This window comes from Malaclemys terrapin, chromosome 9 (assembly GCF_027887155.1).
Source record: "Malaclemys terrapin pileata isolate rMalTer1 chromosome 9, rMalTer1.hap1, whole genome shotgun sequence".
Lineage (NCBI taxonomy): Eukaryota > Metazoa > Chordata > Testudines > Emydidae > Malaclemys > Malaclemys terrapin.
In genome coordinates, this window is record NC_071513.1 from 5,382,713 (window position 1) to 5,395,385 (window position 12,673).

At 37.0% G+C, this 12,673-nt stretch overlaps 1 protein-coding gene across 1 annotated transcript in view; it reads left to right on the forward strand.

Annotated features, from left to right (window-relative positions):
- Nucleotides 1-12,673, forward strand: part of LOC128842915 (transmembrane 9 superfamily member 2-like) — a 41,211-nt gene that overhangs the window by 14,531 nt on the left and 14,007 nt on the right. Inside the window, exons 8-13 of the mRNA XM_054039229.1 lie at nt 1,345-1,421; nt 2,314-2,422; nt 5,731-5,863; nt 8,315-8,434; nt 8,619-8,676; nt 11,914-12,073. Coding sequence (XP_053895204.1) covers nt 1,345-1,421; nt 2,314-2,422; nt 5,731-5,863; nt 8,315-8,434; nt 8,619-8,676; nt 11,914-12,073 — 657 coding nt within the window. The remainder of the gene's footprint in view (nt 1-1,344; nt 1,422-2,313; nt 2,423-5,730; nt 5,864-8,314; nt 8,435-8,618; nt 8,677-11,913; nt 12,074-12,673) is intronic.

Genomic DNA, 12,673 nt, shown 5'->3' on the forward strand with positions numbered 1-12,673 from the left:
TCAAAAATTGGTGCCTCTGTTCAGCCTACCCTAAAAAGTGGCAACTATGGTTTGTTTTTATGATGTAAGACACCTGTCTACTAGGAATTGGACTGAGAGCACTAGTTCATTTTGAAAAGGCAGCCATACAGCTGTCATATGATAACCGCTTTCATTAGCCACCCATCTGAAGTTGACTCGAACCTATGTCTTTGAGGTAATAGAATATAGAGCCTTGGACTTTTCCCTTGAGCTATCCTTAGACTTGCTGATTTTACTACATGCATGAGCCTCCTGTCTATTAACATGTGTTTAAATCTTGAGGATAAATTGCAAATTGTAATGTCAGTGTTGTTCAGTAATTTACAAAATGCGTTATGCATGTGGGACATCTGTTCTTTCAGCAAGTCGATAATTCCTGCTAGTTCAGATATTTCCAGCAGATGTCACTATTTACATCTTAAATATCAGGTACACTTCAGATTGACTATCTGCAGTTTGCTGTCGTTAAAGCTTTACTTTAGATATAGTCAGAATCCATTTTTCTAAGGAGAAAAGGCTGTTGTTTATTTAAAATTTAAATTAATAAACCAGTAAAGTCAATAGTGGCTGTCTTATGGATCCAGGACACGTACTTTTCAAAAGTAAACTAAGCCCATTTCTTAAATAGTAATGGCTTCATGATTTGTTATTGCACCTGCATTGTTTTAGTTTGGCCACTGTTTTGTCAGTCTGATCTTGCAGTCTGCACACTGAGGAGACAGAAATCTGCTCTCTGTTCTACAGTAGCTGACTTTTGGTAATGACGCCATGATAGACTGACATCTTGACCCATTTTGAAGGGTCGGGCTTTTAGACCTGTGCATGTGCAAAAATAAACATTTGTGCACTTGCTGTTTGCATACAGCACATACAAAAGTTCAATTGGATGCTCAAATAGTAAATTGCACACAGTTTTCTGAAAACCTGATCCAGCGAATCATGATCTATTTACCAAATTGTGGGATGGTAACTTCACAGAGTAGCTTGATGAACTCACATGAAGAGGTGAGTTCAATCTTGTTGTATAATTTTATTCTGAAGAACACTGATCAATATAAACTTTGCCCAAAAACATTACACATAAATCAAAAATTACAGGCAATGGACATTATAAAGTAAGTTACAGAGAAGGACAAAGTCATAAAATAAAGAAGTCAGAAGAAGAGATTGAAGAGTATAAGGCAGGGAAAAGACCTGTCTCTAAGATGAAGATTGGAGTCAAGTAGATTATGCATACTCACTAATTTTAGGAAGTGGCATCAAAACCTTTACTCCTCCAAAGCCAAATTTTTGTTTAATCGTTTTGTTTCAATTTGTTTATAGGAAAATGATATCAAGTGGGCTTCCAGATGGGACTACATTTTGGAGTCCATGCCACATACCAACATTCAGTGGTTTAGGTAAAAAATTTAATTTATGGAGCGAATAAATCTTGCTGTGAAGCACAAAGATCTTGTCCTGCAGTTTTCAAGATACGTAACTCTTACATGTAAAATGAAGTCTGTTAGTTTCCAAGCAAATGAACTTCCTTGTTTCAATACATGAAGTAACTTTGATCAGTCTTGGATCTCTTGAGAGCGACTAAAGTATTGAATGTCACCAAAGGAATGTGCCATTAGTATCCAAAAGCAAAGTAAAAACATGGAAGTTACTTTATCATCTTGTTCTGCAGAGCTTTTGGAAGGTGACTGCCCATCAGTTTTCTTACTATTACCATCTGGTTTACTCTGATGTACAGATCTTTATTTGGTAAAGTTTTGTTTTTAATATTAGCTGCTACTGTTAAATACAAAAAATAGTCAGTGAGATTTTTTTTTATGCTAAAGAATGTACCAAAAGAGCTATTGTTTATGAATTAATGTATAATTTGTACAGTAAAGAGGAAAATGCTGTGCTGTACATAAATGCTAAAAAAGCAATATAAAACATGAAATAATTAATCTGATAGTTAATATGTAACTAATTTGTTTACTGGAATTACATTTGATTATTTCATATATATAAAATCCATTTGGTTAAAACTAGTTGGCTTGAGATTCTCTAGTCTTCTCTGCTCTTCGGCAGAATGGCTTTGCAGGGGCTTTCCTATTTGTTATATAGTAGTATGTCATATTATAATTTATTTTTTCTGTGTAGGAAAACATTAAAATACCTGACAGAATGACTTACACAAAAACTTGATATCCAAAAATGTGCTTCAGACTTCAGATGTGCACATATTATGACTATTGCAGTGCATATGCTGAAGTCTGAAAAAGCAGATAGAAACTTTGATTTTTTCTTTATCTACAGCATAATGAATTCACTCGTAATTGTTCTCTTCTTATCTGGCATGGTGGCTATGATCATACTGAGGACTCTGCATAAAGATATTGCAAGATACAACCAAATTGACTCCTCTGTGAGTAGAACTCTTATGGTTTTTAGATTATCTCATTTTCTATGAAGGAAAAAAATCTATTAACTACAGTTTTGAATGCAGTCTGGGGGGTCACTATAAGTAATATGTAGACATATCAGCTCTTTGGGAGTAATAAATGGCCTTACTAAAATTTCAGATTCTCTAAAGAAGGGAGTATTTGTTGTAGATATGATTAAGAGGCTCAGTTTTCCACCTCGATTTGACAAACTTTTAATGTGGAAGGACAAACTTTAGGGGTAAGCAAAGGTGAGGTGTGAGTGCTATTTAGATATTTCAGAGAACTTAATGTTGAGTGCCTGTGCACATACTTGGATGCCTTGTGAGAGACACTAACAAGTAAATCTGTAATATGTCAAGTGATGGCTACAAAGGCAAGCTGAGAATTTCTATACTGTTATACGTAGGTTTCTGAGAGTCCATTGTAATGGTAAAAACCAAAATCATTCTGCTTCTCTCACTGGTTAAATTTATCAACCTGAAGTGAATTTGGTGCAACTTTGTTCCTTTTTTTTAAAATGCAAATAAACATGCTCTCTGAAGTCCTATCGTAATCTTAATGAAATATTTTATTAACAGGTTTATTTGATTTGTGAACTGGATGGGGAAAGGACTACTTCTACACTTTAAATCTAAAGCATGAGGTTCATGGACATAAAACTATAATTTAGAGAATTGTTTTCTAGTAATCATCAGTTGTAGATGTAAACCTCTTCATTTTAAGGCCTAAACATTGCATGTTTCAAACCTACTTGTTTTACAGGTTTGAAATACCAAGCTTGCAGTAGGACATTGATATTTTTTTTTTTATCAATCGTGGTCTAACTGCAGTTTCAGCTAGATGGTGGGACCAGGTTTAGCTCTGGCATAAGCAGATGGAACTCCCATTCTAGTGGAGTTGTATTGAAAACAACAGTTGAACCTTCTCATAGTCAGTGTGGCTCTAAGTCCAATGCAGTCCTGGCTCTAAGTCCTCTACCTCGATATAACGCTGTCCTCGGGAGCCAAAAAATCTTACCGCGTTATATCGAACTTGCTTTGATCCACTGGAGTGCGCAGCCTCGCCCCCCCCCGGAGCACTGCTTTACCGCATTATATCCGAATTTGTGTTGTATCGGGTTGCATTAAATCGGGGTAGAGGTGTATTTTAGGGTACATCTACACTGCAATAAAAAACCTGTGAAAGCAAGTCTGAGCCTGGGTCAATTGACTTGGGCTTGTGGGGCTCAAAATATCAGTGCAGACACTTTTGGCTTGGGCTGGAGCCTGGCCTCTGAGACCCACCCCTAGGCTTACTAAAAATCCAACTCCATTGAGTGAGGAGTGAGTGCTCTGGTTCACATAAGACAAATCAAGGGCTCAGGCTGCCCAGCTTGATTTGATTTTTTTCAGACATACAGCACAGATTATGAATCAACTTTCAGAGCAAAGTTGGTGATGGGACCAGAACCTGCTCTGTTTTCCAAGGAAAGTATTTTTGCTGACTAATTTCTCATGGGAAATCTAACTCATGTACTTTCACTGGTTAAACCTTTCCAAATGTGCCAATAGAAGGTGATTGCCTCATCCCCTGTTGCATTGGAATAGAAGGCATGCATTTAGGAAGTCCATCCTGAAAAAGGGATATTTATTTTTCAAAAGCAACAGAGGGTCCTGTGGCACCTTTAAGACTAACAGAAGTATTGGAAGCATAAGCTTTCGTGGGTAAGAACCTCACTTCTTCAGATGCAAGATTTATTTTTCAGTTGAACTAAATTAAAAATAAGCATTTGTTTCAGGCAACAACCTTTTAAACCAATGCTTTGTTTACTTACTGGTTTATGAAAAAAGGTTTAGTAAGGATAATAGAAGCTTCCTGCTTTTGGAAATGAGAACCAGATTTATGTGGACTCCCACAGCAAAGTGCACTGTACTTTTTGGGAAAAGAGCAACTAGAAGACTTCTGTCCTGGAGGAGAATTTATTATGATACTGAGTCTGGAAGCGTTTCATCCATGTTGTACCTTTATAATCATGTTCCCTAACTCTGGATCTATGGTTTCTGTTTCCCTGCTGACACAACACTTGCTGTAAAACTGTTTTCTAAACACATTAAAAAAAGAAAAATCCCACTTCTAGCATACCCTCAGCTCTTGAGAGTAATTTATCAACAAGGTGGACACAAAGCTCCTCACACTGGGAAGATGATAAAATGTTTCAGAGGAAATGAAGAGACGTCTATGTCACTAGCTAAGCTGTTGTGCGTTGTCATGCAGTTCTGTTTCCCTTCCTTCCCACCTCTTTTCTGTGAATGTTTGATTTTGGTATCAAACACCCCAGGGAAATATTTACTGCTTCCAGTTAGGCTGGAGGATGGGTAGGGAACCCAGCAGTCTTTGACTGAATGGGGCACAGGTATTTCAGCATGGGCCACGTTTGTTGGAAACCACCAGTTTTTTCAGACTCATAGACTCATAGACATTAAGGTCAGAAGGGACCATTATGATCATCTGGTCTGACCCCCTGCATGCTGCAGGCCGCAAGACCCTTCCCTGGACTCTACCGTTGAAGTCCCCAATCCTGTGTTTTAGTGACTTCAATCGGCTGAGACCCTCCTGCTAGTGATCCCTGCCCCATGCTGCGGAGGAAGGCGAAAAACCTCCAGAGGCTCAGCCAATCTACCCTGGAGGAAAATTCCTTCCCGACCCCAAATATGGCGATCAGTAATACCCCGAGCAAGTTGGCTGCTGCTTAGTTCCTCCAGATTGATATTCCCTAAGACTCAGAGACTACGTTAGTTTATTTAGCAACATGACAGCTACATGGTGAAGAACACTATGGTCTCAACTCAAGAATTAACAGGGAAGATATTTGGAGCAGAGGGAGCCCAAATTTGCACTTACAAAGTAAAGCAAAAATCCTGTCATTCCTTACTGTTATAGTTACTGAGACTGATATGGTTTGAGACAAGCGAGAAGATAAATATTTAAACCAATGTGAACTGCTGTATTCCAGGTTAAATGAAACGGAATGCTTTGTTTTGCTTTACATTCACATTGACCTTATGAGGATCTTTGCTAATTACATTGTTTCTCTGCCACTCTCAAAGGCAAGTAGTTTCATCCTAAATCTTGCCTATTTCTTCCAGAAAACCATGAAGGGACAGTAAAATCAGTGAGTGATGAATCAATGCAATTAGTCTGTCTTTGGAACCAAACTGAAAGTTAATCAAACTTTGAAAGCACGTTTCACATCTCGCTTATATTCACTGCTGAATTATGTATATTTAATAAAGATGTTGCTATTATGCAGGAAGATGCTCAAGAGGAATTTGGTTGGAAGTTGGTTCATGGAGATGTATTTAGACCTCCAAGGAAGGGAATGCTGTTATCTGTCTTCTTGGGTCAAGGAACGCAAATTTTCATTATGACATTTATTACTCTATGTAAGTATCATTAGGTTTATTAAAATTACACTCTGTTAGTGTAATTGTAAGAAACAATAAATGATTTCTGGCATCGCTGTCTATCCTTTTTACTTTATTTAAGAAAAGAAAAATAACTTGCTTATAGTAATGACCCAGATCACTGTAATAACACTATTGCAAATAGTAGTGTTTTGAGCATTATTGCAGCATCTCCCTATTAGGGCTAATTCACATGCTCTAGATCTATAGAAGTGAAGTAGCCCTAGTCCAAATCCCCTTTTAAAAGTTAAAAATATACTAGAAGACCACACTTACTCATCATGGTCCAATAATACCTGGACCCCAGTAAGGTAAGTTCAAAGATGTTTAATCAAAGCTCTAACATTTTTCGGAACACATTTTTTCTGATAAATTTGATACAGCAGTCAACAGCCATTCCGAAATAAAAACTTGAGTATGTGCCAATAAAATGGCACTGAGACAGTGCTCATGTAACTTGAGCTTGGTACAAACACCTAGATACAACAATAACATTGTAATCTACTAATTAGTATATTTCATTGTTTCATATAAATCTTTTACAACTCCCTTTGTTACTGCACAGTAAAATATTGGAACATACTGAGGTTTATATATTTTTGTAGCACTTTGTATTAAATCATTTGTTCTAAATTGTACGTACCAGCAAAACATTATCTTCCGTATATCTTTATGCCAAGCAAAAAACAAATTGTCTTTGATTAAATTGTTTCAGACCAGAGAACTACAGTAAATACAGATAGAAGTCCAGATAAAATGGTAGCAAATTCAGACTGACCTTCAGTACTCGCTGTTAGCTATAAACATCTTATGCAGGAAAAAGGGTAGCCTGTTTTCCCTTTTAGTGTAGGTTGTTTAGCAGAAGAGTCAGTATACATTTGTCCTTGATCCTCCTCTAAAATATATTCTTGCCATATTTAACAGCATACTGTAAGATGTTGGCTTTCCCTTCTGGCTTGTTTTTAAGCTTTAATTTTAATAAAGATTCCTGTGTGGCGCTGAGCGTGAACAAGCAACCATCAGTTCTGTAGCCTTTGACTCCCATAGAGCATAGACTTGCCAGTTGCCTGAAGGCTGATTATGTAGCTGTTCTGCAAAGACCATTATCAATAAACAACAAGGAAAACTTGCTGTTAGAAGATAAGACTTCATAAAGTCTAGACAGTGGTAGTGAAGATTTTTCTGCCTTGTTGATTGTTCATTAAAAGTAGAAATGAAAATCTTATGGGGAGAGGAATAACTTTTGTATTCAATATTTTAAATTTTAAAAAAATCACATCAACAAAATCTCAATAGTCTTTGACTAGCCCGAGTAGGGTACTCATATATAGGTTGGCAAAACAAATAAATCAATAATGTAAGATAGGATTATAATTCTGGGTTTCTAACATTCTGTTGGCCTTCTGTTTTAGAGTTTAAAAACTTGGTCAATTATTTTTAACAGTGAAAATGGCAACTTTATCTTTCCACTTCATCAGTTCTTTTCTTGGTTAGAGATCAGATTATGAAAACGTTCACCCCAACTCACTTCATTCCTAGCTGACTAACATTTCACACAGAGCATTACTTTTCCGAGTTGTAGTTCAGCGTCCTTTTCTCTGTTCCTAATGTGTTTAAATGTAAGTATAATAACTTACCTTTTTGTGCCTTCATAAATTGGTCCTTCCAAATCCATGACAGCTCTTGGAGTCTATTTCCAAATACAAAAATTTCACATACCACTAGTTGCAGAGTCTGTAATTGAATAACTGCCTTTCAACTTGGGGGTTTCCCTTGCAGTTTGTTCAAGAACTCCAACTTACCCCACCCCCCTTTTTTTTTTCCTTTTTAAATATGGGGACCTTGTTTTCCAGATGGTCCACCTTGTTCCTGAGGATAAGCATTGTCCATCATGGGAGCTGTGATAGCCTTTGTCTGGAGTTTGACGTTTCTAAATCAGTACTTGAAGATCCGGTCCTGTTATCTTCATGCTTCTTATAACTACCTTTTTAAAACTTAAATCACTGCCTTTTACTACTCTGGTCCTATTTTTCTTGGACGACTCTTATGGCATGTATTAAACTATTATGGTTGCAATAAATGTGCTCTTACAGAAGCATTATTCTTTAAGCTTTTGAAAGCTGATTTCCAAGCTGAAATCTCATGGCATAGTTGTTGGAGGAGCAGAGACTTCAACCTATGCCTCTCTTGAAGCCTTTTAGCCACAAAAATCTTTGCCTTTTGAGTATGAGGTGAAAATATCCAAGCATTTGGTTCAGAGTTATGCCCAGAGTGGTGTGCACTTATGACTAGTTGGTTTGTGTGCGTATGTTAACATACACATATGCCGTCTCAGTGAACTGGATAAACATGTGAGCTATGGTGTACGTTCTACAATTTGCTAATAAAATGTGTTGACAAATGGCTTATTCTTTCTTTTCACATCTTTAGTTCTAGCTTGCCTTGGCTTTCTTTCTCCTGCCAACCGAGGAGCTTTGATGACTTGTGCAGTTGTACTGTGGGTCTTGCTGGGAACTCCTGCTGGTTATGTATCTGCTAGAATGTATAAAAGTAAGTACCATTACTTATTTTGTATGATGTAGCATGTTACATTCAGAATTGCCAGGCATGATATGTAATTCAAGTTGGAGCTGATGTCTCAGATATCAGACCTGCTCCTTGCTGTCATACTGCAAAATATTTATAAAAGGTGTTACGTTTGAAACTATAGTAATGATTCTTACTTATTCCTCAGCATTTCGAGGTGAAAAGTGGAAGACAAATGTTTTGCTGACAGCTCTGTTGTGCCCTGGGTTAGTACTTTTTGTTCCTTACTCTTATGAAATTGTTCTTTCCTGTAGTCTTGTATATAACGCAGTTACCACAAATAAAGAAAAATACTAATTTCTTAGCACAGAACTCTTTCAAGGGCTGTGCCATTGCCTTTATTGTTTCTCTACTTTATTTTCCTTTCTACACAGAACATCTTAGAGTGGGAAGAAAGGCTTGTAGATCACAGCCTGCATTTGGAGAGTTTGCAAATTACATAATGTTCTAGAGCATGGCTTCTCAACCTAGGGGTCACGACCATCCTCCCTTTCTTCATAAGTAGTCCCAACACTATGGAGGTGGGGCCTGAAACATGGGTTTTTGTTGTTGTTGTAAGATGAGGTCATGGCATGGAAAAATTTGTGAACCATTGACTTGTATTGTTGCTGGTGCAGTTAATCCTGATACAATACAACTGCTCTTAGATTACAGCACTGAGTATTTTCTGGATCCTCATGTTAACATAGTAGGGACTATATTTCATTGTGAATGCATGGCTTATTATGGTGGCTTTTTGGAAAGGCTATTCTGTCTAGAGCACCTTTATAAATCGGGGCTAGATCCTATCCCCATTGAAGTCAGTCACACACTATTCATACTTAGTATATGGAAAGTAGGGTTAGATCTGAGACTGTAAATTTAGTTCCTTACTAATGTGGTACAAATACTTTATCTTGTTCTTTGTATCTTGAATATATTTAGTGTTCTATACAAAATTATTTTTATGACTAAAATAGCAGCTGTGTTCTACTGCAGTGAATAATCTTGCTAAAGACAGGACAAGAGAATAGTTCATGAAGAACAATATGGTGTTCTGCATGTATAGCTTTTAAAATTGGGTTTAGGAACATTTCATTTGGAAACTAGGATTTCGGGTATGTTTTTATGTCTATGTACCTAAAAATATCATCATTTAAAATTAATGTTGTATATACAATTGTACTGGAAACCTTAGAGGTAATTTAAAGTGGTCCTTTAAGACAGAAGGTTGCCTATTAGAGGTAGTCCTTGGCACAGCTTTCTGGGTGGGTGGTAGAGTGGAAAATAAATGTATATAATGTATATAGGAGATTATTGGCATAGTGAATAGTTAAAGCAATTTTTCTGATTTGTGTTCAGTAAATATCTTGAATTTGGCTTCAGATTTTTATTCAAGATAACCTATTTCAGAATGGAGTTTAACAAGATATGTTTTCAGCAAAAGTCTCTATCTTTGAATGAAGACAGATGAAAAATAGAATTAATAAAACATGGCTTGGTTTGAATAAACTAGAATTGGATCGAATGAAACCTGATGTATTGGGTAACAACTGAATTTGTAGTATTTCTATGTGGAAATCTTATTCCTAAACAAAATATGCTTCAGTCTTTTCCTGCTGTCATTTAGATATCTTCACAGTGCAGAGGGTATTTATCTGTAGAAAAAAAATCATGCTGATAATTTAAACTCCAGAATATATTCAGTTTCATAGAGGAAGCAGAATGATTGGGATTGGTAAAATAAGAACAGATGTCTTGATTATGCTGTGCTTGTTCAGTGAAACTGCATAATGTCATAAACAGCCCAAGGCAGTTCTATATACTCAGTAGACTGAGTTTATATACAAAGTATTTTTCCTTTATCTTTGGAAGGGGAGAAGCAGAGATTGGATTACTGACATGGACAAGGTCTAAAATACACCATGCAGTTTGCTTTAACTGCATTTGATTGCACATTTATAGGATGCTACTCACAGAAGGATTTGGGAACCATTTGTGCAATGGCTTGCCCACTGCTTTTGTTTTGCATGACGTTGTCCAATACAGTGGAATGGGTAGCTTCCTCTGAGACTAGTGTAAATTCTGTTTCAAGAATTCTTCCATATGAGTCCCAGTGAGTGGTTCATTTGGCAATGCCCCTTCCTGGGACTGATGCTTCTCCTGTACCCTGGATGGTGAGAATGATGCAGATTCCCAGATGAGGTTCTCTGGCAATGTATTTTTTTGCTTTATTACTCGATGGGACATGTTTGAAATCTTAATCACTCCTCTCAAATTTAAACTGGGTTTCAGTCTCATTTGTTGAAAGGATTTTCAGAAAGCAGGTGGAGAGGGTGCAGGAGAGCATGACATAAGTCTTGTTAATTTCCAAAATCGAAGTCTTTAAAACCTTTTTTTTTGTTTTTTTGATTTTTGTTTTTGAATGGAGGGTTTAGGGGAATAAAATGGGGTGAGGAAGTTGTTTGCTTTGTGACATAATTCTGCACTAAAAGTGCAAGAAGAGGACTTCTTCAGGCTTAGAAAACCAGCCTTTAGGGCTTAGCAAACTCTGAATAGTTTTTCTTTTTTATAGATTTTGAAAAAATGAAGGTACACCTCTACTTCGATATAACACTGTCCTCGGGAGCCAAAAAATCTTACCGTGTTATAGGTGAAACCGCGTTATATTGAACTTGCTTTGATCCACCGTAGTGCTTAGCCCTGCCCCCCGGAGCACTGCTTTACCGCGTTATATCCAAATTTGTGTTATATCGGGTCGCATTATATCGGGGTAGAGGTGTATCGTGCTGATTAAATTGAAGAAATAACACACTCTTGCTTCAGTAGCTTAGCTCCCTTTGAAATTGTGAATTTCTTAAAATAGTACACAGATGTAATGTTATTGAACTAGCACACTTTTTTTGTTCACTTCTTATGTATTGTGTCCCACGGCTGAAGAGATTTGGTTTTAACACTAAGCTTTTTCTAAGATTAGCCTGTGGTAGCCCTAATGTAGTTTGTGGTATCTTGAACAGTGGGTTTTGCCAGTAATGACTGAATTTGGCAGAAGGAATAACAGGTTCATTAGAAAAGAGCTATTTAAAAGCATTACCAGAAAATAGCAGTGATGGGAAAGGAAGGGCTGGCAAAGTACAGTACAGTCAAGAGAGTACTTGCTGAAAACACCATGTCATGTTTTTTGTGATAGTGTCTCTTCACGTTCCCTCAGTTTATTTGTAGCCAGTTAAAGGTCTTCCAAATAAGTGGCCTTATTGCTAAAAGACCCTAAAGATTAAAAACAACTAGTTGTTGAAAGTGATAATTACCACTTTTTATGTATTAGTGGTGAAACAATATTGCACAAATAGAGAATGAAATAGCCTACAAGTGGATATTCATAATCCTTTAGTTTTATGAACCACCTTAAAATATTTAATTCTCTTCTGATTTTACGCTGCTAGTGAGAAAATTGTTTTTTTCAGAATTGTCTTTGCTGATTTCTTCATTATGAATCTTATTCTGTGGGTGAAGGGATCATCAGCTGCCATCCCCTTTGGTACACTGGTTGCTATCCTGGCAATGTGGTTTGGAATTTCTGTCCCATTAACCTTCATTGGTGCATATTTTGGATTCAAAGAAAAGGTAGTTTTTGAGTACATTGTTTAAGTGTGTCTTATCTGTCACTCAGTATAATACTTTTTCTGTTCTAACATCAAGTATTTATTCATGCGGCATTAGTGTGTTAGCTGACAACATCAAAACACCAGAATTTGGCTAAGATGCATATGGCTGTCCATTCTGAAATGAACTGTTTGCCAACTTCTGATCTTTTTGTATGGTAGACAAGAATACAAACTGATTTTCAAAATATTTTTCTGGCCATTCAGGATCTCTCTTCTAAGAACATATCTTTATTGACATTCCTCTTGTCTACACAGTATGTGTGCTATAGTCCTCTGACTTGTTAACACATCTAGAAGAAATTCAGTAATTCCATCAAAAACTAAATAAAGACCTCTCCCTCCTGCATGTTGAAATTTACTAGGTCACCACTGAAGTGAATTTCCAAAAAAATCACTGTTTGTTGGTTTGTGCATTAGTTTGTAATCTTCAGAGATATGGCGTATGGCTAAGGGCTGCGAGTCTGTCACAGAAGTCTTGGATTCTGTGACTTCTGCAGCGGCCAGCAACAGCAGTTTGGGTGTGTGGAAGGGGGCTCAGGGCTAGGGATTGAGGGGTGGG